At 41.5% G+C, this 25,995-nt stretch overlaps 1 protein-coding gene across 1 annotated transcript in view; it reads left to right on the plus strand.

Moving 5' to 3' along the window:
- Positions 1-25,995, plus strand: part of LOC141103831 (FRAS1-related extracellular matrix protein 1-like) — a 229,827-nt gene that overhangs the window by 183,907 nt on the left and 19,925 nt on the right. The window contains 4 exon segments of the mRNA XM_073593852.1: positions 924-1,068; positions 3,678-3,807; positions 10,615-10,687; positions 24,707-24,856. Of these exon segments, the coding sequence (XP_073449953.1) occupies positions 924-1,068; positions 3,678-3,807; positions 10,615-10,687; positions 24,707-24,856 (498 nt within the window).

Raw genomic sequence — 25,995 nt, forward strand, 5'->3', positions numbered from 1 at the left:
ACCTATGCCGAAATCAGGAGATGGGGTCTTCTCCAGCCCCTCCCACTTCACATTCCTCACCAGTCAGCTGACCTCTAGTCTCTGCCCCCCAGCCATGTCGTGAACTGAATGGGCAGCTGCGAAGAGGCTGAGTGGCTCCAGGGACATCCCTGCTGGGCGGCCGCAAAAAGACTGGGAGAGTAGCGTGAGCTTCAGGACCAGCCCAGGATTCGTTGACCCTTGGCAAATCATCTTTCAACCCCCAAGTTGAGAACCACTGGTCTAGGGGTTTGCCTTTTTTTGTGTTTGTTGCTGAGTAACTTGGATAGGGTAGGGATCCGTGGGATACTCCAGAATGCTGACCGGCTATAAAACATTAAAACAAAGTACATGGACTGTTGTATGTCTCGGAGTCTCGGAGAGGTGAATGCCAGGCTGGGCAGGGTGACAGGTGGGCCACAACACTTAGCATCCCCTATGGGGGGTACCGCTAGACTTGTAATGATAACGGAGAGTATAGTCGTTTCTTTAGCCACTAGACATGGGCCAAGTGATTTAGCCAAAATTGGGTTTGCGCCAAAATTATCCATTTCTTCATCAGTGAAATTTTACTGAAGCTGAAACTTTTAGGGCCCATTTAAACATTAGCATTCCTGGGCATTGGGTGTTTTTTGTTTTTTTTTAATTTCACGCCTATGAGTGAGTTGCGTCGAGGCAGTGGACCCGCAATGCATTGGAAAAGTGTAAATTGACCCTTCTGTTTTACTCATTTAACTTCTATGGTTAAATTTGCTTTGAAATAAAAAATAAAAAAAAAATCTAGCCTTATAACAAAGAATTAAAAAAATGGCAGTTGGTTTTGATACACAGTGATTTAGTCATTCGGTTGGCTTTACATCTACTTTAACCATTTTGTATGTAAGTTAATTGGTTTTATTTCACAGGTGATCACATAGGAAGAACGTTCACACAGAAGGATGTTAATCAGAGGCTGATTCGCTATGTCATTAACCCCTCGTTAGATGTGAATTCAGACAGCTTTGAATTTCAAGTCTCTGACCCGGCTGGAAATAAAAGTCCTCCTGAAATGTAGGTTCCTTGTGGAATATTGAGGTCTTTGTGCTGACAAGAATATTGTATCTGTTGCTAAGCCGTGCAGGGACAAGTTACGTTAGGTGAACCCCCCCCCTTGAGCTGTGAATTACTTTAGCAGCATAGGTTGCAGGTCCTACCCTTTTTTATTGCCCTCCTGCTAAAGCGCCCAAGGCAGAGGCCTCCTTTGCTTTCCCCTTGGCCGGAACCTGATGCTAAAGGCTGACACACATACTACCCAGAAGAGTGCGATATCCTGCAGGAAAAAAAAATACACAACCTTTTACTTGGGGGTCTATTTATAAAAAATTTGCTGCCACGAAAATGTTTATTTCCTAAGTTCATCTAAGTTCATCAGTTCCATCTGGTGGCCATAATGCGTTATTTTCCTGGATTGCAGCATTTCAGGGAAAATATGGCCTTATGGCCACTAGATGGAGCTGAAGATCACAGTAAATACACATATTAGACAATTTACAGGGGGGGATTATTTGTGACAGTTCTGGAACCCCTCACAGTCGTTTTAGCTACACCACATTTTACATTTAAAAAAATCCTTTTTTTTATGCATTTAAACATACGTTTTTGAAACAATATTAACCAAGAGAGCCAAGATAACAGAAATAAATCCTGCTCACTGAGTGTGATATACAAAAAGAGACAAGGAGTTTGCAAATCAACAGAATCTGGCATTGGGATTCTGGTGTTTTTTTGGTTCAGGAAGGGTTGGTCTATGGCAGGGGTAGGCAACCTGGGGCCCTCAAGCTGTTTGCAGAACTACAAGTCCCATCATGCCTCTGGGAGTAATTGTAACTGCCAGCTTTGCAATGCCTCATGGGAAATGTAGTTCCACAACAGCTGGAGGGCCCCAGGTTGCCTACCCCTGGTCTATGGCATAGAAGGTCCTAGCAGTGAGTATCCAAGGATAAGGAAACCTTATTACACTGGGTACGTTTCTGTGAGGGTTACATGCTGGGTTATTGTTAGAGTTACATGAAGGGTATAGTGTTAGAGTTAAAAGAAGAATAGTTATGGGGTCACATAGAGGGAACGATTTAGGGTTACAGGGAAAATTAGAGTTAGGGTTACAAGCAAAGTCAGTGTTAGGGTTGTAGGGAGGAGTAGTTCTGGGGAGGGAAAATGTTGGAGTTGCAAGGAGGGTTATTGTTGGAGTTAGAAAAAGCGTTAGTGTTAAGGATACGGGAAGGGTTGGTGTTGGTGTTACAGCGATGGTTAGTATTGAGCTTACAGGGAGGATCAGTGTTAGGGTTACAGTGGAGTTAGTGTTAGGGCTATAGGAAGTGTTAATGTTATTTACAGAGGTCTTAGTGTTAGGGTTATGAGGACAGTTAATGTTAGAGTTACAGAGGGGTAGTGTTAAGGTTCTCGATATTGTTAGTGCGGGCGTTATAGCAAGAGTTAGTGTTGGGGTTAAAGGGAGGATCGGTGTTAGGGTTAGTGTTGAGGCTATCAGGAGGGATAGTGTTAGTAACTGAGGGGTTAGTGTTAGGGTTATAGGAAGAGTTAGGGTTACAAGGAGGGATAGGTATGAGGTTACAGGGAGGGAAAATGCTGGAGTTGTTGGAGTTGTAGCAAGGGTTAGTGTTGGGATTACAGGGAGGATCAGTGTTTTGGCCACAGGTTGGTTAGTATTACTGCTATAGGTTGGTAGTGAAGTTACAGGGGGATTAGTGGTAAGGTTATAGGGAGGGTTAGTGTTAGGGTCACAGTTAGGTTAGTGTTGGAGCTATAGGGATGGTTAGTGTTAAGGTTATAGGGAGAGTTAGTGTTAGGATTCCAAGGAAGGATAGTTATCAGAATAAAGGGAGGCAAAATGTTGGAGTTGTATCAGGGGTTAGTGTTGAGGTTACAGGGAGGATCAGTATTAGGGTTACAGTTGAGTTAGTGTTAGAGCTACAGAGGTATAGAAGGGCCTGGTATGGATTGGAGGGGGGAATCCTACGCCATTTTTTTTTTCTTAATTTCTCCTTGCCGGCATATTTTCTTTTACAATCAGCTGTCAGCAGGGAACCCCGCTGACAGCTGATGACTCCTCGGTTGTTAAGGACACGGCGGCTGCCCGCTTCTGAACAACCATGACAGTTACTGGTTTGTAAGGACATGGCGGCCGCCCGCTTCTGAACAACCATGACAGTTACTGGTTTGTAAGAACATGGCAGCCACCCGCTTCTGAACAACCACGACAGTTACTGGTTGTTAAGAACGCGATGGCCGCCCACTTCTTACTGTAACAACTATGACCGTCAGACAGCCGGCCGCCTGCTCCTTAACAACCAGCTATTTAAAATCTGTGTTAAGGACGCCGGTTACCGCCAGCGGTAAATTATCGCAGGCCTTCACTACTAAAATACTGCATGACTTTATAAAATAACTCATGTGGTATTTTAGTAGCATTTTTTAGTGAATGCAAAAAAAGTTTCGAAAAACGCTGTGCGGTAATTTACCGCATACTCGGATAGAGTAAGATATGGCTTTGTGAATGGAGTCTAAGCTGACTACAAGACATAGAAGTTTGTGTTTTGTTTTATTTGTTTGGTTGGATGTACTCTGAAAATCTGCACATTAATATAATTGTCCTCTTTCAGTCTTGAACTGCAGTGGTCGATCTTACAACTTGCTGAGCCGTATTATCGGGTTTGTGAAAACTCAGGGACTCTCGCTATCACACTAATGAGAACAGGGAGCAGCAAGGATCCATCGTTTATTGGTATAAAGGTAAGATCTGCTCTGCTGCTAGACAATGGAAACATTTCAAAATATTCCATTAAAAATCACTTTAAGAGGCACGTCACTGCTGAACTAAGGTTTCTAAACTTGCTGTGCACAATGTTGCCTTGGAGCACCGAAAATCACCAAAATACATTCTAGGTACATCAAAAAAAAAACAATTTTATTTTTAAAGCAGCCCCAGCCAGAGTAAAAAAGCCTCTTCTCTTCCGGGGTTGGAGCCTTGCTTTCTTCTGGCATGAGGTCTGAAACACCCCTCGCTGTGTCACACCAGGAGTTTTGAGTTCAGCAAAGCTCACGCATTCTGCTAATTAGAGCGCTTAGGGCTCTAACTTGGGTGCATGTGAGACCTCTGCATAGAGACCACTGCTTTGACACAAAGAACAAGGGTCCTTCTAGGCAGCATCCTGGTGGGGGAAAGGCTTTTTTTGCTCAGGCTGTGGCTGCTTCCTAAAGAAAATGAATTGTAAGACTTTGGCCAGTCAAGTTCCTCCACCCCAAACTCACTCATCCATGTCTTTATGGATCTTGCTTTGTGCACTGGTCCAAATCATTTGGTGAAGGGGAGATTATGGTGTGGGATTGTTTTTCAGGGGTTGAGCTTGGCCCCTTAGTTCCAGTAAAGGGAACTCTTAAGGCGTCAGCATACCAAGACATTTTGGACAATTTCATGCTCCCAACTTTGTGGGAACAGTTTGGAGATGGCCCCTTCCTGTTCCAACATGACTGCGCACCAGTGCACAAAGCAAGGTCCATAAAGACATGGATGAGCGAGTTTGGGGTGGAGGAACTTGACTGGCCTGACCTCAACCAGATAGAACGCCTTTGGGATGAGTTAGAGGAGAGACTGTGAGCCAAGCATTCTCGTCCAACATCAGTGCCTGACCTCACAAATGCCCTTCTGGAAGAATGGTCAAACATTCCCATAGACACACTCCTAAACCTTGTGGACAGCCCTCCAAGAAGAGTTGAAGCTGTTATAGCTGCAAAGGGTGGGCCAACTCAATATTGAACCCTACGGACTAAGACTGGGATGCCATTAAAGTTCATGTGCGTGTAAAGGCAGGCGTCCCAATACTTTTGATATCATAGTGTATTTTGGTGCACCTGGAATTTATTTAACAGATTTAAACTGAAAGTTCAATTCATCTTTAATGGTTCTGAATGTTCTACTTTTGCAATTCCAGGAAAATAGGTCTGGCATGCTTTTGAACATTGTGGGTATCCAAGAGGTCTCCTATTCTTGACACTCCAGCCTGAGTTCTGAGTACAGATCTTAACCAGTCACTGAAATCTTATATGAGCTTTAACATATTAATGACATTTCAAAAGTTAGTGCAACCTTTCCAGTTCTTATAATCAGCTCTAACCCTTTAACTGGCACCAACGTACGTAGTACATCAGTGGCAGTGCGGGGGGGGGGGGAGAATTACACAAATTTCGATCAGCTGGGGATTCTGATGTAAAGGGAGATTCTAATCTAAGAGGGGGGACTCTCATGTAAGAACTCGTGTGAACTCTGATGTTGGGGGGGCTGTAGGTGTCTTCGTAGACTGGCTCGCCAGAGAGTGATTCAGGGTATTAGCTCTCTGACTAAAAATCTCTACAATGTTTGTAATTAAAACATGGATAGGTTGAGGCGTCAGGACCTGCATATGAACCTGCAACCTCTGCTGCATCTGGCAGTGTCTCTTCTTGCTGAGCCACCTGAGATGCTGGACAGCATCCTGGACAAATCCTTGAACAATCTTGCCTAGAACCTTGTTTTTAGTGAACCTTAAACTTTTTGCTCCTCCCATGAACTTCCTATTTTAGCTATGCCTTTGCATTTCCTGTTTGTCATATTATTGTGCTCTCTCCAGTCAATATCTTGCTCTTGTCTCTCATGCTGCCGTCCATATCTTCACTACCACTCGTTACCGACCTTTGGCTTGTTCCTCAACTGCACTTCTGCTTGATCCCAAGCTGCTGTATCTGTTACTGGTTCCCTGCTTACTCATCTCCTGGTTGGGCGATCCTGAGGACTGTGACTTGGTACTTACACGCAGCAAAACCGATCCCCATCATCAGGAGCTCTGGTGAAGACTGGTTAGTGCTTAGACGCCGCACCTCGGGTGAACCCATTTCATCCATCAGGGTGACCTGCTTGTATACTTATCCTGCTGGTCGTTGGGAGTCGTTGGGAGCCTCTCCACTGCTACTGGTCTCCGAGCCTGACCCCTGTCCATGACACAGTGGTTGAGTAGTCACAGAGGAATCCCATAGTAGTGATCTCTTGTATAGGAGTAAAGGTTTCATGGGAGTGGGTGTTGGAAAAGGTATAACTAAGAAGAGGGGAATAGGGTGGTGGAGAGTGAACAAGGGACTAAAAGTGGGAATTGGATGGGGACGAGGCTGGGAGAACCACTGAGGGGCATAATGAGATGCTGTCAAGAAGCGGGAGGTACTGAAGGTAGTGAGGGGGTGGATCAAGTCAGGGCAATAGGAGGGGGGTAGATGGGTACTGTGTTTGCTCAGTCCTGCCACCCCCCCCCCCCCCAGCAGGCACTTACCCTCTTCTGAGTAGATGAACTGGAACCATGTTTTGTTGAACACATCTGATCTATTTTCAGGTCAGGGCCTCCATCCTTCTGATGTTGTCTACTTTGTTGAGTCACAATGGAACCACTGAGGGGCATAACGAGATGTTGTCAAGGAATGGGAGGGAGGTGAGGGGATGGATAAAATCAGGGCAATAGGAGGGGGATTGATGGGTACGTTGTCCATTCAGTCCTGTCCCACCATCAGGCACGTACCCTCTTTTGAGTGAATGAACTGGAACCAACTGTGTTGAACACATCTGATTTATTTTTAGGGGCGAATGGGTCAGGTCCTCCATCCTTCTGATGTTGTCTATTAAGTCACATTGGAACCACTAAGGGGCATAATGATAATAGTGTTGTTCAGGAACGAATGGGAGGTAGGGGGATAGATAGTACTCAGTCCTGTCCTGTCCCACCAGCAGGCACTTACCCTCTTCCGAGTAGATGAACTGGAACCAATAGGACAATGGACCAATAGTCACATCTGATCTATTTTTTGGAAATCAGTCAGGTCCCCCATCCTTCTGATGTTGTCTACTTTGTTGAGTCATATTGGAAACACTGAGGGGCATAATGACATGTTGTCCAGGAATGGGTGGGAAATGGGGGGGTGGATGAAGTTAGGGCAGTAAAGGGGGGGTAGATGGGTACAGTGTTCGTTCAGGTGCTTACCCTCTTCCAAGTAGATGAACTGGAACCAACTGAACCATGTCTTGTTGAACACATCTGATCTATTTTTTGGGGAATGAGTCAGGTCCTCCATCCTTCTGATGTGTACTTTAAGTCACATTGGAACCACTGAGGGGCATAATGAGATGTTGTCTAGCAATGGGTGGATGGGTACTTTGTCCACTCCGTCCTGTTCCACCAGCAGGCGCTTACCCTCTTCCAAGTAGGTGAACTGGAACCAATAGAACCATGTATTGTAGAACACATCTGATCTATTTTTTTTTAAACGAGTCAGGTCTTCCATCCTTCCGATGTTGTCTACTTTAAGTCATATTGGAATTGAAGGGGGTATATACTTTGCACCAGTAGGCTGGAATACAGGCTTCTGATGGATTTATGAGATGTCTCGGAATTGACTTCTGATATATTATGGAGGGAAATTAATTATTGATGAGGAAGGAGAAAGGAAGGGTCAAAGGGTATATGGAAGTTTGTAAATTATTTTGGGGAAAAGAGGTCTTTCATCCTTCCAATGTTGTCTACTTTGTTAAGTCACATTGGAATTGAAGTGGGTATATACTTTGCACCAGCAGGCTGGAATACAGGCTTCGGCTGGATTTATGAGATGTCTCGGAATTGATTTTCGATATATAATCGTGGGAATTGAATTATTGAGGAGGAAGGAGAAAGGAAGGGTCAAACGGTATATGGAAATTTGTAATTTGTAAAAGTTTCCGGAAATGTGAGTTTAAGGCCAGTCCCTGCATAGTCAATTTTATTCAACAGTACGTGGATTCAAACATCCTTGGGACAAACATAGATCTAGACAAAAAAGTTAGGAAAAAAAAAAAAGCATAAAAAGTTTAAAAAATGGAGCAGATTTGATGGACCACTTGGTCTTTTTTCTGCCATCTTCTGTTTTTAAAGGTGACTATAGAATTTCCTCAAAGGAGAACAAATTTCCTTTTTTCGAAAACTCCAAAAGCTTAGTCAGGTAACTAAAATTTCATTATTTTATATTAAAAAATAAAAAGATTTGTGTACCTTCTATGGAATATTCCTGTTTTTGTCATGTTGGCAAATAATCTTTCCAGTAGAAAGAAAGAAAACTTTTGATTTCCTTTTAAACTATATACTTTTCTGAAGCTTTTCTGTTACTCCAGAATTTTTGGGTTTAATACAACCAAATCCAACATCGCTTTTTTCTCATGTTTTTTTTTTTTTTTTTTTTTGCAAGTTGACAAAAAAAATATAAAGTTTGGGGGCTTTCCGCAGGCTCAATCCTCACTAAATCCTTCCAGCACACACATCACCCGTTTCCCCGTGCCAAATCCTGGAAGGTGTTGGGCTTTGGAGGGAGATATTTATGTGGGGCCACCAGTTCTGTGTGCATGGACATGTAAAGAGCGAGATAACAGGCCTGCAAAAAATCTGCTTCAAGTCGATAAGCCGAGCCAAACACAGCGACTGTGCCTGCAGATAACTAACAGTGCCTGGATTCTCAGTCAGGCCTGGAAATAAAATTAAAAAAAATATTTTTTTTTTTTTTATTATTATTTTAGGGAAAACTACTGACTTGTTTTTTTCTGCTATTCAGTCGTTTTTTGCTTGTTTGGTTTGTTCCCTCAGGGACAGATTTACATTGTATGTTTGAAGGGCTAAAAAAAAAAAGAAAAAAAAAAATGATAGGAAACTATTTCAAGGGCAGGTGTAAATACATTGATTATATCACTTTTTGCAAAAACTAGTAAATGTAGTAAATAGCCAAGTTTTTTCCTAATTTTTTTTTTTCTCAGTTATTATACGTCACATTTTTGAAATGATTAGAAAAATGGTTTGCTTTTTTAAGAGCACTTATTTGTATCATTTGCAAAACCTAATGAAATTCCAATTTTTTTCTTATTCATCGTTTGTTTTTTTCGCTCTCAGTTATAGTACATCAGTTTTGAAATTTTTTGGATCATATGCTGTTTTTTTTTTTTTTTTTTTTTTTAACTTAAAACTCTTGACCTGATTTACTAAAGAATGAACCAAATAAAAAAAAAAAAAAGGAAACAATTTTAAGGGCAGGTACAGAATCTACATACATGGGTTATCTCGTATTTAGCAAAATGTAAAATGCCATTTTTTTTTCATAATTATTTTTTTTTTTTTATTGTGTATGTCATATTTTTGAAATGATTAAAAAACATTTTTAGCTTTTTTAAGAGCACTTATTTGAAGAAAAAAAAGGGCAGACGCTATTTTGGATTATCTGTTTTTTTTTTTTTTTTTACATTGATACTCTTGGCCTGACTTACCAAAGAATAAGCCAAAGCAAAAAAAATAAATAAATTAAAAGTCTTTTTTTAAGAGCACTTATTTGCTGTAAAAAAAAAAAGAGAGGCAGTTTTGGATTGTCTGTTTTTTTTTTCATTGAAACTCTTGGTCTGATTTACCAAAGAATAAACCACAGCGAAAATATTAGGCAGGAAACAAAACACAATAAAATGCCAATTTTTTTAATCTTTTTTTCTTGGTTATTGTACATCACATTTTTTTTAATTATTAGAAAAAAATGCTTTGCTATTTGTTTGAAAAAAAAGGGGAGAGCCTATTTTGGATTGTCTGTTTTTTTTTCTTTTTTTTTCATTGAAACTCTTGGCATGATTTACTGAAGAATAAACCCAGGCAAAAATTTCAAAAAAAGGTAGACAAAACGTAATCAAATGACAATTTTTAAATCATTTTTATCTTAGTTGCTGTATTGTAGGTCACATTTTTGAAATTATTGGAAAATTTCGTTTTTTTAGAGTCAATAATACAATCGATAATTTGTCTCTCCAAGAGATCTCAGATCTGGCCTAGTGACTGATAACTATAAGGCTGGATTCACACCTACAGGTGCAACCAAGTGCAGACGAGTTTCCGCGCGTCACGTGTAGGGCAGCCTATTCATTTTAATGGGCTGCTCAATGCGTGAGAAACGTGGAAAAGAAAGTCCCTGACTCGCTTCCAAAAATGCACCACACTAAATCGCATGGTGCTGCGGCACTATGCGGTTTGCCGCACGCGAAGACCTGCACACTTGCAGATGTGTGGGGGTGTCATTAATTTACGGTACCTTAACGCGTCTGCTAAAGGGCAGCGCATTTCTGTGCGTGTTGTGAAAGCGCGATATTTTGCACGAGTTTCCATAGGTGTGAACATAGCCGAGGACCGGATTTCTCCGGAAGGAGGAATGGAAATTCCAGGTGTTCTACTTTGAAATGGTGAACCCCCTGAGAGAGAACATTCTGTCTAACTACAGGGAACAGGCATGGATCCCCCCCCAGATATGCCACCATGTGAAGGAACATCTAGAAGAATGACCATCAATGATAGTTTGATGGTAAAGATGTATTCAGTTACACGTCTGTCATTTATGTCTCGTAGTGATCCTGCCTGTGTGTGAATGACTGGGGGGGGGGGGGGGCAGATCATCAATCTGGAGCTTTTTGTGTGATCAGATCTGATCCTGGCAAATGTCAACTAGAAATTATTAATGGAATCATTCTGTTTAAAGGTCCAAGAACTTTCCGCCAGACATGGCCTGGATTTTGCACACAGCAGTGCAAGCCTCGTCCAGTTTGACCCAGGTAACATCAATATCTATCTATCATATTATCTATGTTTTCTATGTCTATCTAGCTATAAATCTATGTTTTCTACTATCTATCTATCTATCTATCTATCTATCTATCTATCTATCTATCTATCTATCTATCTATCTATCTATCTATCTATCTATCTATCTATCCATCTATTCCTTTTCGATTCACCTTCCTTCCTTCTATTCTTTTTCATTTATCTTCCTTATTTTCTTCCTTCTTTTTCTCCTTTCATTTTCCCTCCTTCCTTTCTCCTTCGCTTTCATTTCCTTCCTGCCTTTATTCATTCCTTCCTCCCTTCTTCAATTCTTTTCTCTATATCCTTTATTTTTCTTTCTCTATTCCTTTTCAATTCACCTTCCATCCTTCCGCTTTTCTTTTTTCTCCTCTCATTCATCCCACCCTTCCACTTTTTCTTTCTCTTTTTATTTTTCTTCCTTTATTTCTTTCCCTTTCCTTCTTTCATTCCTTACTTCTTTTCTCCATATCCTTTAACTGTTTTCCTCCATTCCTTTCCATTTCCTCCTTCCTTCCTTCCTTTGTTATTCCCGTTCGTTTCCCGTCCTTTCTTTTTTCCTTCTTTTCTTCCCTTCCTCTTTTTATTTCTTCCTTCTGCCTTCACTTCTTTTCTCCATCTCATATATATATCCTGCCTACCCACTCTTTTTTTCTCTATTATTTTTCTTCCCGTATTTCTTTCCTTTTCCTTCTTTCCTTCCTTCCTTCCTTCCTTCCTTCCTTCCTTCCTTCCTTCCTTCCTTCCTTCCTTCCTTCCTTCCTTCCTTCCTTCCTTCCTTCCTTCCTTCTCTATTTCTTTCCCTTTCCTCCTTCCTTCCTTCCTTGGTTACTTCATACCTTTTCATTTCCTTTCCTTTCTTTCTTCCCTTCCTCTATATATTTCTTCCTCCGCCTGCACTTCTTTGCTCCATCTCTTTTATTTTTCTTCCTTAATTTCTTTCTCTTTCCTTTTCCTTCTATTTCTTCATATCCTTTATTTTTCTTCCTCCGTTACTTTCCATATGCTCCTTCCTTCTTTACTTTTCCCTTCATTCCTGCCTTCTTTTCCCCTGTTCCATTTTTCTTTCATTGTTTCTTTCTCTTTCCTCATCCGTTCCTTTCTCCATTCTTCCCTTTCCCTTCATTCATTTCCCTTTCTTCCCTTCCTTTCTTCCTTTTTCTTCCAACCTCACTTCTGCTCCCTCCTTCTTTTCTTCCTCAATTTCATTACCCTTTCCTTCTTTTTCTTCTTTTTTCTGCCTTCCATTATCTATCTATCTATCTATCTATCTATCTATCTATCTATCTATCTATCTATCTATCTATCTATCTATCTATCTATCTATCTATTATGTACTTATCTACATGCCTATATCTAACTCTTTTACAAGAAGGCCCACACTTGTTCTGGATTTTGAAATCATTTTATAATTTGGAGCCTCCAGTATTGGGTGAGAAGAGAGGCAGGATTCAGGAATGATTGTATAAACTCCATAATAGGGATTGGTGTTTGTGTTGTTATTCTCTTGTATTCTCATCCTGTCAGATCAGACACGGCAGTCTGGTGTAAGGCCATTAGGCCCCCGTGGAGGCCGTCACGTCTTGGAACGAGTTCAGAGCTAGAATGTCTGGGCAGATTAGGAGGGTGATGATTGTTTCAAAATCCTTTAGTCTTCATTCTTGATAGCACTATATATTAATACTGTACATGTAAAGAGTAGATACAATAAAAGAGAGAGATGCATTGGTGGTGACTGGTTGTCCTCTATGGTGAGAAGAGTGACACTGGACCTGAAACAAAAATCCCCGCTTGGAAATGTGATCTTATCTCCCCCCACCCCCCTCCCAAAATTAGAGGTGGGGATGAATGATAGAACATAGCTAAGGCCGAGCGTGGGTCCAAGTTGCAGCACCGGCCCAGATGGCATCTAAAGAAGGCGTTTTGATTTGGCCGGTGTTCTTTCCCCTGGAGTTCAGCTGGGAATGTGAAATTCATTACATTTGTAGCGAGAGGATCACTTAACTCATCAGGATTAGGAGGAGACATCTGTTTTGGAGAGCCGGGTAATAATGTGACACAGGTGTGATATGAAAGGCGGCACAAAGTGTGGGAGAAATCCATAAACTGAGCGCCGGGCGGAATAAATTGTCACTCGCCGGTCGGATGACGATCTGCTAATAGTAGAGCTGCTGAGCGGGTTGTGTATTGAAGATGAACTGAGCTTGGGGCTTGTTAGAGAATTTGTTTCTTTAGCAATGAACATAAAATAATATAAAAATAACCCCTATTCCAAAATAGTTGGGATGCTGTGCTAAATCTACATAAAAACAGAATGGTTAGAAGAAAATGTTGCGCTAATTCACATTATGACAATTATCTAAATTGCGTAGCACAAATATGCAAATAAATAGTGAAAAAGAATATCAACACCATGGATGATTGTACACCATATACAAAATCCCAATAAAAAGGTGAACAAAATAATAATAGAGTCCAAAGTGAAAAAAGTAATAAATGTCCAGAAGAAAAACAAGATGTCCATATTATGGGAATCTTGAGAGTAATGCCGCGTACACACGCTCGGAATTTCCGACAACAAATGTTTCGATGGGAGCTTGTTGTCGGAAATTCCGACCGTGTATAGGCGCCATCGCAATTTGTTGTCGGAATTTCCAACAACAAAAATTTGAGAGCTTGATCTTAAATTTTCCGACAACAAAATCCGTTGTCGGAAATTCCGAGCGCGTGTACACAATTCCGACGCACAAAAGTCCACGCATGCTCGGAATCAAGCAGAAGAGCCGCACTGGCTATTGAACTTCTTTTTTCTCGGCTCGTCGTACGTGTTGTATGTCACCGCATTCTGGACGTTCGGAATTTCCAACAACATTTGTGCGACCGTTGTATTCAAGACAAGTTTGAGCCAACATCCGTCGGAAAAAAAATCCAGGATTTTGTTGTCGGAATGTCCGAGCGTGAATACGCAGCGTGAGAGTGTCCAATGATAGTTGTAGCACCTCCAACAGATACCACAAATATGCGCTTACCGGATTGGAATGACCCTCTAATTAAAGAGAAGTCAAACATTGGTATTATAATTTCACAAGAATCCCCTCTTCAACGTTCCACACATTGCTAGATACGACAGGAATATTCATTTCCAATAGATGACATTGATGTCCATAATCACCCCTCCATCCTCCAAACACATACAAGAAAGGAGCGCAAAAAGCCAAATATACAGTATTTCACAAAAGTGAGTACACCCCTCACATTTATGTAAATATTTTATTCTATCTTTTCATGTGACAACACTGAAGAAATGACACTTTGCTACAATGTAAAGTAGTGAGTGTACAGCTTGTACAACAGTGTAAATTTGCTGTCCCCTCAAAATAACTCAACACACAGCCATTAATGTCTAAACCGCTGACAACAAAAGTGAGTACACCCCTAAGTGAAAATGTCCAAACTGGGCCCAACGTGTCAATATTTTGTGTGGCCACCATTATTTTCCAGCACTGCCTTAACCCTCTTGGGCATGGAGTTCTCCAGAGATTCACAGGTTGCCACTGGAGTCCTCTTCCCCTCCTCCATGACGACATCACGGAGCTGGTGGATGTTAGAGACCTTGCGCTCCTCTACCTTCTTTTTGAGGATGCCCCACAGATGCTCAATAGGGTTTAGGTCTGGAGATATGCTTGGCCAGTCCATCACCTTTACCCTCACCTTCTTTAACAAGACTGTGGTCATCTTGGAGGTGTTTGGGGTCGTTATCATGTTGGAATCCTGCCCAGTCTCTGAGGATGAGGAGGGGATCATGCTCTGCTTCAGTATGTCACAGTACATGTTGGCATTCATGGTTCCCTCAATGAACTGTAGCTCCCCAGTACCGGCAGCACTCATGCAGCCCCAGACCATGACACTCCCACCACCATGCTTGACTGTAGGCAAGACACACTTGTCTTTGTACTCCTCACCTGGTTGCCGCCACACACGCTTAACACCATCTGAACCAAATAAGTTTATCTTGGTCTCATCAGACCACAGGACATGGTTCCAGTAATCCATGTCCTTAGTCTGCTTGTCTTTAGCAAACTGTTTGCGGGCTTTCTTGTGCATTATCTTTAGAAGAGGCTTCCTTCTGGGATCACAGCCATGCAGACCATCTGATGCAGTGTGTGGCGTATGGCCTGAGCACTGACAGGCTAACCCCCCCACCCCTTCAACCTCTGCAGCAATGCTGGCAGCACTCATACATCTATTTCCCAAAGAGAACCTCTGGATATGAAGCTGAGCACGTGCACTCAACTTCTTTGGTTGACCATGGCAAGGCCTGTTCTGAGTGGAACCTGTCCTGTTATACCGCTGTATGGTCTTGGCCACCGTGCTGCAGCTCAGTTTCAGGGTCTTGGCAATCTTCTTATAGCCTAGGCCATCTTTATGTAGAGCAACAATTCTTTTTTTTTTATATTCTCAGAAAGTTCTTTTCCATGAGGTGCTATATTGAACTTCCAGTGACCAGTATGAGAGAGTGAGAGCGATAACACCAAATTTAACACACCTGCTCCCCATTCACACCTGAAACCTTGTAACACTAACAAGTCACATGACACCAGGGAGGAAAAATGGCTAATTGGGCCCAATTTGGACATTTTCACTTAGGGGTGTACTCACTTTTGTTACCAGCGGTTTAGACATTAATGGCTATGTGTTGAGTTATTTTGAGGGAACAGCAAATTTACACTGTTATACAAGCTGTACACTCACTACTTTACATTGTAGCAAAGTGTCATTTCGTCAGTGTTGTCACATGAAAAGATATAATATATTTACAAAAATGTGAGGGGTGTACTCACTTTTGTGAGATACTGTAGTGTAAAAACCATAAAGGCAATTTTATTAAGAAAGGTAAGGTACTAACATTTAAAATATCGTAAAAGAGATTTTGAATTACAAACAAACTTGCCGGATGATGAGAAAATAGCTTCTGGTTACACGATGAAGTCACAACAGGCTCCACCCTACATGTTTTGTCACATCTGACGTCATCCGCGGCATGGACCAAAAAAAAAAAAAAATGCAATGATTTAGAAATCTTATAAACCCATATTTTATTCACAATAGAAAACAGATCAAATGTGTTCATTGAGAAAATTGAACCATTTTAAGAAAAAAAGGTCATTTTGAAATTGGTGGCAGCAACATGTCTCAGAAAAGTCGGGGTGGGGCCATGTTTAGCATGGTGTACTGTTCTTTTACCAACACTCTGTTAAGGTCTGTGAACTGACGAGACCAGTTACTGGAGTTTTGGGAGAGGAATGTTGTCCCATTCTTGCCTGATATAGGATTCTAACTGCTCAACAGTCCTGGGTCTTTGTCATATTTTTGTTTCAAGATGCACCAAATATTTTCAGTTGGTGAAAGGTCTGGACTACAGGCAGGCCAGTTTAGCACCCGGACTCTTCTACTACAAAGCCATGTTGTTGTCATACATGCAGTATGCAGTTTAGCATTGTCCTGCAGAAATATAGAAGGCCTTTCCTGAAATAGATGCTGTCTGGATGGGAGCATATGCTGCTCTAAAACCCGGATATATCTTTCAGCACTGATGGTGCCAAACACAAACCGAATAATAAAAAAGAATATGTGCCTTTGCTTACATTAAAGAATTGTTATTGGCAATGGTAATGATACAGGAGCCCAGATCACATCACTCTCCAAAAACCAGGGGACAGATCTGATTTGCTCTGATGTTAATATGTCCTTTGCTCCGTATTTCAGTCCCGAAAGACGTCCTCTCTTCCCATATCAGAGAATTATGAGATAAGGTGTTATAGATGGTTGGCTGCACACTTTGTCCTTAATAAACATTTAACAAAGACAACAAATAAATGTAATGTTCTTTTACAGAGCCCTAAATATACTTCCCAGTCATAGCTGGCTCACCTACCATGAGCTGAGTATGAGACAGATAGGCAACAGATAAAAGGAGATTTCGGTCTTTCCTTCATTTCCTTCCTTACTTTTCATTTATCTTCCTTATTTTCTTCCTTTTTTCCTCCTTCCATTTTATTATTTATATTTATTTATACTTTATTTTTCTTTATCTATTCCTTTCCAATTCACCTTCTTTCCTTTTTTTTTTCTCCTCTCATTCATCCCACCCTCCCACTTTTTTTCTCCTTTTATTTTTCTTCCTTTATTTATTTCCCTTTTCTTCTTTCATTCCTTAGTTCTTTTCTCCATCCTTTTTTTCTATCCATTCCTTTCCCTTTCCTCCTTCCCTCCTTTTATTGCTTCCTTCCTTTGTTATTCCCTTTCATTTCCCATCCTTTCTTTTTTCCTTCTTTTCTTCTCTTCCTCTTTTTATTTCTTCCTTCTGCCTTCACTTCTTTTCTCCATTTCTTATATATGTTTTTTGTTTGTTCTTTTCCTTTTCCCTTTCATCCTTCTCTCCTTCCTGCTGCCCTCCCTCTCTTTTTTTCCCTATTATTTTTCTTTCTTTATTCCTTTCCCTTTCCTTCTCCTTCCTTCCTTTTTTTTTCTTTCTCCATTTCTTTCCCTTTCATTGGTTACTTCATTCCTTTTCATTTCCCTTGCTTCCTTTCCTTCCTCCCTTCCTTCTTCCCTTCCTTCCTTCGTTCCTTCCTTTACCCTTTATTTTCCTTATATTCCTTCCTCCCCCCTGCCCTTCTTTGCTTTATTTTTCTTCCTCCGTTACTTTCCATTTCCTTCCTTAGTCTCTTCCTTCCTCCCTTCCTTTTCCCTTTTTGTTTCCCTTCTTTCCTGCCTTCTTTTCCCCTGTTCCATTTTTCTTTCATTGTTCCTTTCTTTTTCCTCATCTGTTCCTTGCTCCATTGTTTTCTCCATCCTTCCCTTTCCCTTCATTCATTTCTCTTTCTTCCTTTCCTCCAACCTCTCTTCTGCCCCCTCCTTTTTCTTCCTCAATTTCATCCCCCTTCCTTATTTCTTTCCTTCCTTTTCTTCTTTTTTCTTCCTTCCTGTCTTTCTTCCTACCTTCCTTTCTCCTTCCCTTTCACCTTCCTTCCTTCCTTCCTTCCTTCCTTCCTTCCTTCCTTTTATTCTTCATTTCTTTCCTTCCTTCCTTTCCCTTCTCTTTTTTCGTCATTGCTTTCCTTCCTTTCTTCTCCTTCTCTCTTTCTTTTTATACAATAATCATCCCTTCCTTCCTTCCTTCTCTTTTTTTTCTTCATTCCTTTCCTTACTTTCTTCCTTCTCTTTTCTCTCTTTTTCTTTTTATACAACAACCAATCACCAGATTACCACACTGTGGTTTTCGTAGTCTTTGACCTCTGATTTTAGCTTCCCTTTATTCACAAAGCTTGGTCAGCATTCATTCCTCCCTCTGTGATTCGGCTCCATGGAATCTTCTCCTACTCTTACATTGTGATCTTTTTCTCTGATCCCCTACTTTTCCCCCAGTGTCATCTCTGGAGTTTGAACTCTCTTTTTGTTTCCTGTCCAGTCCTGTGTACTGTTTTGGTGCTCAGTAAACAAAGTATAATAATAATAATGTGATAGGCGTGCGCACAGGGTATCCTGGATGTGCCTGGGCACACCCTAATCACCCCATGTGCCACTGTCTGGGCAGCATAGGAATCGGATGTGGTAAAAAAAAAAACACTACACTTTAAAAACCTTAGCACCCATGTGAATGACCCCCAAGAGCGCATTTACACGCAGAGCTTTATTTATTAACTCAATACAGTTTTATCTTTTAGATTTAGCAGAAATTGTGTGTGTCTGTGTTTACAGTCAGGTCCATAAATAACATCAACACAATTTTAATCTTTTTGGCTCTATACACCACCACAATGGATTTGAAATGAAACAAACAAGATGTGCTTTAACTGCAGACTTTCAGCTTTAATTTGAGGGTAATTTGAGGGTATGTAAAATCATTTGAACGGTGTAGGAATTACAACAGTTTGTATATGTGCCTCCCACTTTTTAGGGGGCCAAAAGTAATGGGACAATTGGCTGCTCAGCTGTTCCATGGCCAGGTGTGTGTTATTCCCTCATTATCCCATTTACAAGGAGCAGATAAAAGGTCCAGAGTTCATTTCAAGTGTGCTATTTGCATTTGGAATCTGTTGCTGTCAACTCTCAATATGAGATCCAAAGAGCTGTCACTATCAGTGAAGCAAGCCATCATTAGGCTGAAAAAAACAAAACAAACCCATCAGAGAGATAGCAAAAACATTAGGTGTGGCCAAATCAACTGTTTGGAACATCCTTAAAAAGAAAGAACGCACCGGTGAGCTCAGCAACACCAAAAGACCCGGAAGACAATGGAAAACAACTGTGGTGAATGACCAAAGAATTCTTTCCCTGGTGAAGAAAACACCCTTCACAACAGTTGGCCAGATCAAGACCACTCTCCAGGAGGTAGGTGTATGTGTGCCAAAGTCAACAATCAGGAGAAGACTTCACCAGAGTGAATACAGAGGGTTCACCACAAGATGTAAACCATTGGTGAGCCTCAAAAACAGGAAGGCCAGATTAGAGTTTGCCAAACAACATCTAAAAAAGCCTTCACAGTTCTGGAACAACATCCTATGGACAGATGAGACCAAGATCAACTTGTACCAGAGTGATGGGAAGAGAAGAGTATGGAGAAGGAAAGGAACTGCTCATGATCCAAAGCATACCACCTCATCAGTGAAGCATGGTGGTGGTAGTGTCATGGCGTGGGCATGTATGGCTGCCAATGGAACTGGTTCTCTTGTATTTATTGATGATGTGACTGCTGACAAAAGCAGCAGGATGAATTCTAAAGTGTTTCGGACAATATTATCTGCTCATATTCAGCAAAATGCTTCAGAACTCATTGGACGGCACTTCACAGTGCAGATGGCCAATGACCCGAAGCATACTGCGAAAGCAACCAAAGAGTTTTTTAATGCAATGGCCAAGTCAATCACCTGACCTGAATCCCATTGAGCATGTATTTCACTTGCTGAAGACAAAACTGAAGGAAAAATGCCCCAAGAACAAGCAGGAACTGAAGACAGTTGCAGTAGAGGCCTGGCAGAGCATCACCAGGGATGAAACCCAGCGTCTGGTGATGTCTATGTGTTCCAGACTTCAGGCTGTAATTGACTGCAAAGGATTTGCAACCAAGTATTAAAAAGTGAAAGTTTGATGGATGATTGTTAATCTGTCCCATTAATTTTGGTCCCTTAAAAAGTGGGAGGCACATATACAAACTGTTGTAATTCCTACACCGTTCACATGACTTGTATGTAAATACCCTCAAATTAAACCTGAAAGTCTGCAGTTAAAGCACATCTTGTTCGTTTCATTTCAAATCCATTGTGGTGGTGTATAGAGCCAAAAAGATTAGAATTGTGTCGATGTCCCAATATTTATGGACCTGACTGTATATGTGTATATACAGTATATATATACACGTGTGTGTTTACGCTTTGGGGTATACACCCTAATGCAATAGGCTGCACACACCTATGAATAATGTCAATAAAATTAATACAACAGATGAAAGTTGAGATCAGGCTTACTCTTTCCATCATCATTTCTCCTTGCACCATCTTACCACACAATCCGGATATGCCCTGAATCCAGTGATCAGGATTTTCTATGATCACATCAGGAATTGTAAAGTAACATTTCTCCAGCTTCATCCCGCTACCTGCACCCAGAGCTCTGCTTGCGGACGGACAGGTAATTTATAATCCAGTTACTGGTACCGGGCTAATTTATTCATCTCTGTGAATTCCAGCAAAATAGAAGGTTCCAGTAAATCAAATCTCAGGACAGGGTCAGCGCTCAATTAAAGGTTGTCGTTTCAAAAAGGATTTTCATTAAAGGTAACATTAAATAGACGCACTCCTTTATAAAGTGACACGTGTCCGGGTTCAATCAGCTTATTATGCTAAACAATTCATTATGGATTTTCTCCATGAGAGATTTATGGACCGGCATCGGCTATGTAGTGACAACTATCACTTCTGGTTTTGGGGGGCAGTGACCTCACACCAGATTTAGGGTGCAGGAATAGTAATTAGTGATGACACATTCATTAACTACACAAACATATTTGAAGAGTAATGATGTCTAAAATTTGGATTATGAATGACTAAATCACAGTTTAACCCATAGGCGTGCGCACAGGGTGTGCCAGATGTGCCTGGGCACACCCTATTCACCCTGTGCGATGCAAATTCCCCCTGCTGCTCGTGCCCTGGTCTGTTTAGTTCCCTGATATCTCACCAAAATCCCCCCAATGGGACTCATAAAAAATTGTAAAAAAAAATAAAATAATAATAATACCGTAATATTGTAAAAATAATAAAAATAAAATTGTAAAAAATAAAATAATAAAAATAAAACACGACTGACACCATCCACTACTACTGACACCAATCTCTGCTCTACTGACTGACACAATCCACTGTCCTAATGACACATACCTCAACCCTACTGACACCATCTATTGTCCTACCTACACATCCACTGCTCTACTGACACCGACCACTGGTCTACTGACAACGTTCACTGCACTACTGACACCGTCCACTGGTCTACTGACACCATCCACTGCTCTACTGACACCGTCCACTGCTCTTCTGACACTGTCCACTGGTCTACTGACACCGTCCACTGGTCTACTAACACCGTCCACTGCCCTACTGACATCATCCACTGGTCTACTGACACCGTCCACTGCTCTTCTGACACTGTCCACTGGTCTACTGACACCGTCCACTGGTCTACTAACACCATCCACTGCCCTACTGACATCATCCACTGGTCTACTGACACCGTCCACTGGTCTATTTGTACCGTCCACTGCACTACTGACACCGTCCACTGGTCTATTGACACCGTCCACTGCACTACTGACACCGTCCACTGCTCTACTGACACCGTCCACTGCTCTTCTGACACCGTCCACTGGTCTACTGACATCGTCTACTGCTCTATTGACACCGCCTTCTGCTCTACTGACACCATCCATTGGTCTACTGACACCGTCTTCTGCTCTGACACAATCCACTGGTCTACTGACATCGTCCACTACTCTACTGACACCGTCCACTGCTCTACTGACACCGTCCACTGCTCTGACACCATGCACTGCTCTACTGACACATCCACTGCTCTACTGACATCGTCCTCTGCTCTACTGACACCATCCACTGGTCTACTGACACCGTCCACTCATACATGTGTTTGAGCTTTGGGGTGCACACCCTAATGCAATAGGCTGTCCACACCTATGGTTTAACCATATCACAGCAGTTCCGGGGTCAAAAATGGTAAATATAGGGCCAGTGGCCCAGCCAATGTAAAATCCATCCCCCTCAGTGTGGTGGTGGTGGGCTGCACTTTGGCCTATTTGCCCTGGGTGCCAGAGGATATTGTCCCACTACTGACCTAGAGTCCCCATTTACTTCCTGGATGGAAACGCAAGTCTAATCAGTGGGGGAGAGGAGACTGAGGGAATGCTTCCTCCTGCCTGCAGAAGACTAATGGCATCATCCCAGCCTAGAAAAAAGTCACCTGACTGGAGCTCAAAGACCATTTTATAATGATAAAATGTGAAGCTTTTCTGAAAATGTATATTATTTATGTATATTGTGACATGCAGCTTTTGTTTTCCTTTAAAACGTATGTCAGCTTAAATGTCTCCTCTATCAGTTGGTTGGATCTCTTCTGTTAGTTGGCTGGTGTCTTCTATCAGTTGGTGAGTCTCCTCTATCGGTTAATGAGATTTCTTCTATCATTTGTTAGTCTCTTCTAACAGTTGGTGAGATCTCTTCTGTCGGCTAGTGAGTCTCCTCTATCAGTTGGCGAGTCTCCTCTATCAGCTGGTGAGTTTCCTCTATCAGCTGGTGAGTTTCCTCTGTCAGTTGGTGAGTCTCCTCTATCAGTTGGTGAGTCTCCGCTATCAGTTGGTGAGTCTCCTCTATCAGCTGGCGAGTCTTCTCTATCAGTTAGCGAGTCTCCGCTATCAGTTGGCGAGTCTCCTCTATCAGCTGGCGAGTCTCCTCCATCAGTTGGCGAGTCTCCTCTATCAGTTGGCGAGTCTCCGCTATCAGTTGGTGAGTCTCTGCTATCAGTTGGTGAGTCTCCTCTATCAGCTAGCGAGTCTTCTCTATCAGTTGGCGAGTCTCCTCTATCAGTTGGTGAGTCTCCTCTATCAGTTGGTGAGTCTCCGCTATCAGTTGGTGAGTCTCCGCTATCAGTTGGTGAGTCTCCGCTATCAGTTGGTGAGTCTCCGCTATCAGTTGGCGAGTCTCCTCTATCAGCTGGCGAGTCTTCTCTATCAGTTGGCGAGTCTCCGCTATCAGTTGGTGAGTCTCCTCTATCAGCTGGCAAGTCTCTTCTATCAGCTGGCGAGTCTCTTCTATCAGCTGGCGAGTCTCCTCTATCAGCTGGTGAGTCTCCTCCATCAGCTGGTGAGTCTCCTCGTCTCCTCCATCAGCTGGTGAGTCTCCTCCATCAGCTGGTGAGTCTCCTTCATCAGCTGGTGAGTCTCCTCCATCAGCTGGTGAGTCTCCTCCATCAGTTGGTGAGTCTCCTCTATCAGTTGGCGAGTCTACTCTATCAGCTGGCGAGTCTCCCCTATCAGTTGGTGAGTCTCCGCTATCAGTTGGTGAGTCTCCTCTATCAGCTGGCGAGTCTCCGCTATCAGTTGGCGAGTCTCCGCTATCAGTTGGCAAGTCTCCTCTATCAGCTGGCGAGTCTCCGCTATCAGTTGGCGAGTCTCCGCTATCAGTTGGCGAGTCTCCTCTATCAGTTGGTGAGTCTACTATATCAGCTGGCGAGTCTCCCCTATCAGTTGGTGAGTCTCCGCTATCAGTTGGTGAGTCTCCTCTATCAGCTGGCGAGTCTCCTCTATCAGCTGGTGAGTCTCCTCTATCAGCTGGAAAGTCTCTTCTATCAGCTGGCGAGTCTCCTCCATCAGTTGGTGAGATCTCTTCTGTCAGTTGAGTTTTTTTTATCAATTGGTAAGTGAGTTTGTGAATTTCTCCTATTAGTTGGTGAGATCTCTTCTGTCCATTGGCGAGTCTCTTATGTCTGTCGGTGGGTCTGTTCTATTGGTTGGTGAATCTCTTCTGTCAGTTGATGAATCTCTTCTGTCAGTTAGTGAATCTCCGCTGTCAGTTGTCGGATCTTTTCTGTCAGTTAGTGAGATCTCTTCTATCAGTTGATGAATCTCTTCTGTCAATTGGTGAGTCTCTTCTAGTAGGTTGATGAATCTCGTCTGTCAGTTGGCAAGCCTCTTTTGTCAGTTAGTGAGATATCTTCTATCAGTTAATGAATCTCTTCTGTCAGTGAAATCTCTTCTGTCAGTTGTTGAATCTCTTCTGTCAGTTGGCGAGTCTCTTCTATCAGTTGATGAATCTCTTCTATCAGTTGATGAATCTCTTCTATCAGTTGGTGAGATCTCTTCTGTCAGTTGGTAAATCTCTTCTGTCAGTTGGTGAGATCTCTTTGTTCAGTTGATGAATCTCTTCTATCAGTTAATGAATCTCTTCTGTCAGTGAAATCTCTTCTGTCAGTTGTTGAATCTCTTCTGTCAGTTGGCGAGTCTCTTCTATCAGTTGATGAATCTCTTCTATCAGTTGATGAATCTCTTCTATCAGTTGGTGAGATCTCTTCTGTCAGTTGGTAAATCTCTTCTGTCAGTTGGTGAGATCTCTTTGTTCAGTTGGTGAATCTCTTCTGTCAGTTGTTGAGTCTTTGATCAGTTGAATCTCTTCTGTCAGTTGGCGAGTCTCTTCTATGAGTTGTTGAATCTCTTCCATCAGTTGATGAATCTCCTCCATCAGTTGGTGAGATCTCTTCTATCAGTTGATGAATCTCTTCCATCAGTTGGTGGGATCTCTTTGATCAGTTGGTGAGATGTCTGCATAGATAAGTATCCAGGGACTGACCCCCAGGCTCCATCTATAATTAATATGAATATATAATATCTTTGATTCCAGTTGAATATTCTGTTTTCTCTCCTTTAGGAGTTTCCATGAAATCCTGGAATATTTACTTAAAGAATGACGGGTTGGAGGAAAATCACGAGCTTTTAAAAATTTTACTGAGGACCCCCAAGAACGGCGTGCTGGGGAAGAATCGGGAGGCCACGGTGGAGATTGTGGATCCCAGAGATGGTGAGAAGGATGTCCCACGGATTTTGTAATATGGGAAACGACTTCATCTAGTTGGGGCAAATCTGGGGCATGAGAAAGTCACGTGATAGGGCAGTTCGGGGTGCAATCTGTGACAGTATCCCTGAATATGGCTCCTCTTCTATCACTTACTCTGATTTCACCGCACACTGTGAGCTTATCACAATGTGCATTAGAAGCTGCAGCAAGTCAGATAGAGCCCCACCTCACCTCACCAGATCCACCTCACCTCATCAGATCCACCTCACCTCCAGGGAACTTTCCTCAAAATAATCATTTTACTTTATTTCACTACATTTTACATTTTATTATTAGACATGTGCAGTTTGTTAAGAGAATCAAATAGAATAGAAAATAAAATAAAAGAATAGGATAGAAAAGAATATAATAGAAAATAAAAGAATGGAATATAATTACTTAATTTCACAAAATTTTACATTTTATTAGACGTGTGAAGTTCTTTTCGTTCAGAATTGAAATTTAGACAAATTTTTCGTTAATCGGAAATTCGGATGTATCCAAATAACCGAATTACAATAGTAATGAATTTAAACAAATCCAAAATAACGAATCAAAATTTCAGACGGAATTCAAATTTGAATAGTTTTCTAATCAAATTCGAATTTCCGAACAGAATAAAATAGAATAGAAAATAAAATAAAGGAATAGGATAGAAAAGAATATAATAGAAAATGAAAGAATGGAATATAATAGAGTAAAACAGAACAGAATAAATAAAATAATAGAAAAAAATAGAAAAGAAAAAGAAGAGACAGGATACAAAATAAAAGAATAGAGTAAGACGGAACAAAATAGAATAGAAAATAAAAACAGAATAAAATAAAAAAGAATAGAAAATAAAGCAATAGAAAAGAATAGGGAGAATATAACCATCTTCTGTAATTCCAATTTTTGAATAGAATAAATTTGAATACAGTAGAAAAGAATAGAATACAATACAAAAGAATAGAATAGAAAATAAAATAGAAAAGGCCTATCTTCAGATGTTACAATAGTTCTCATTTCATGCTGCTGCAGTTTATCTACCTTTGTTAGCTAACTCTTGTCACCACTGTCAACGCTAGCCCCTGCGTGGGCAATAGCATGTTAGGAACTTGTTA

Source organism: Aquarana catesbeiana, linkage group LG07, assembly GCF_042186555.1.
Source record: "Aquarana catesbeiana isolate 2022-GZ linkage group LG07, ASM4218655v1, whole genome shotgun sequence".
Taxonomy (NCBI): domain Eukaryota; kingdom Metazoa; phylum Chordata; class Amphibia; order Anura; family Ranidae; genus Aquarana; species Aquarana catesbeiana.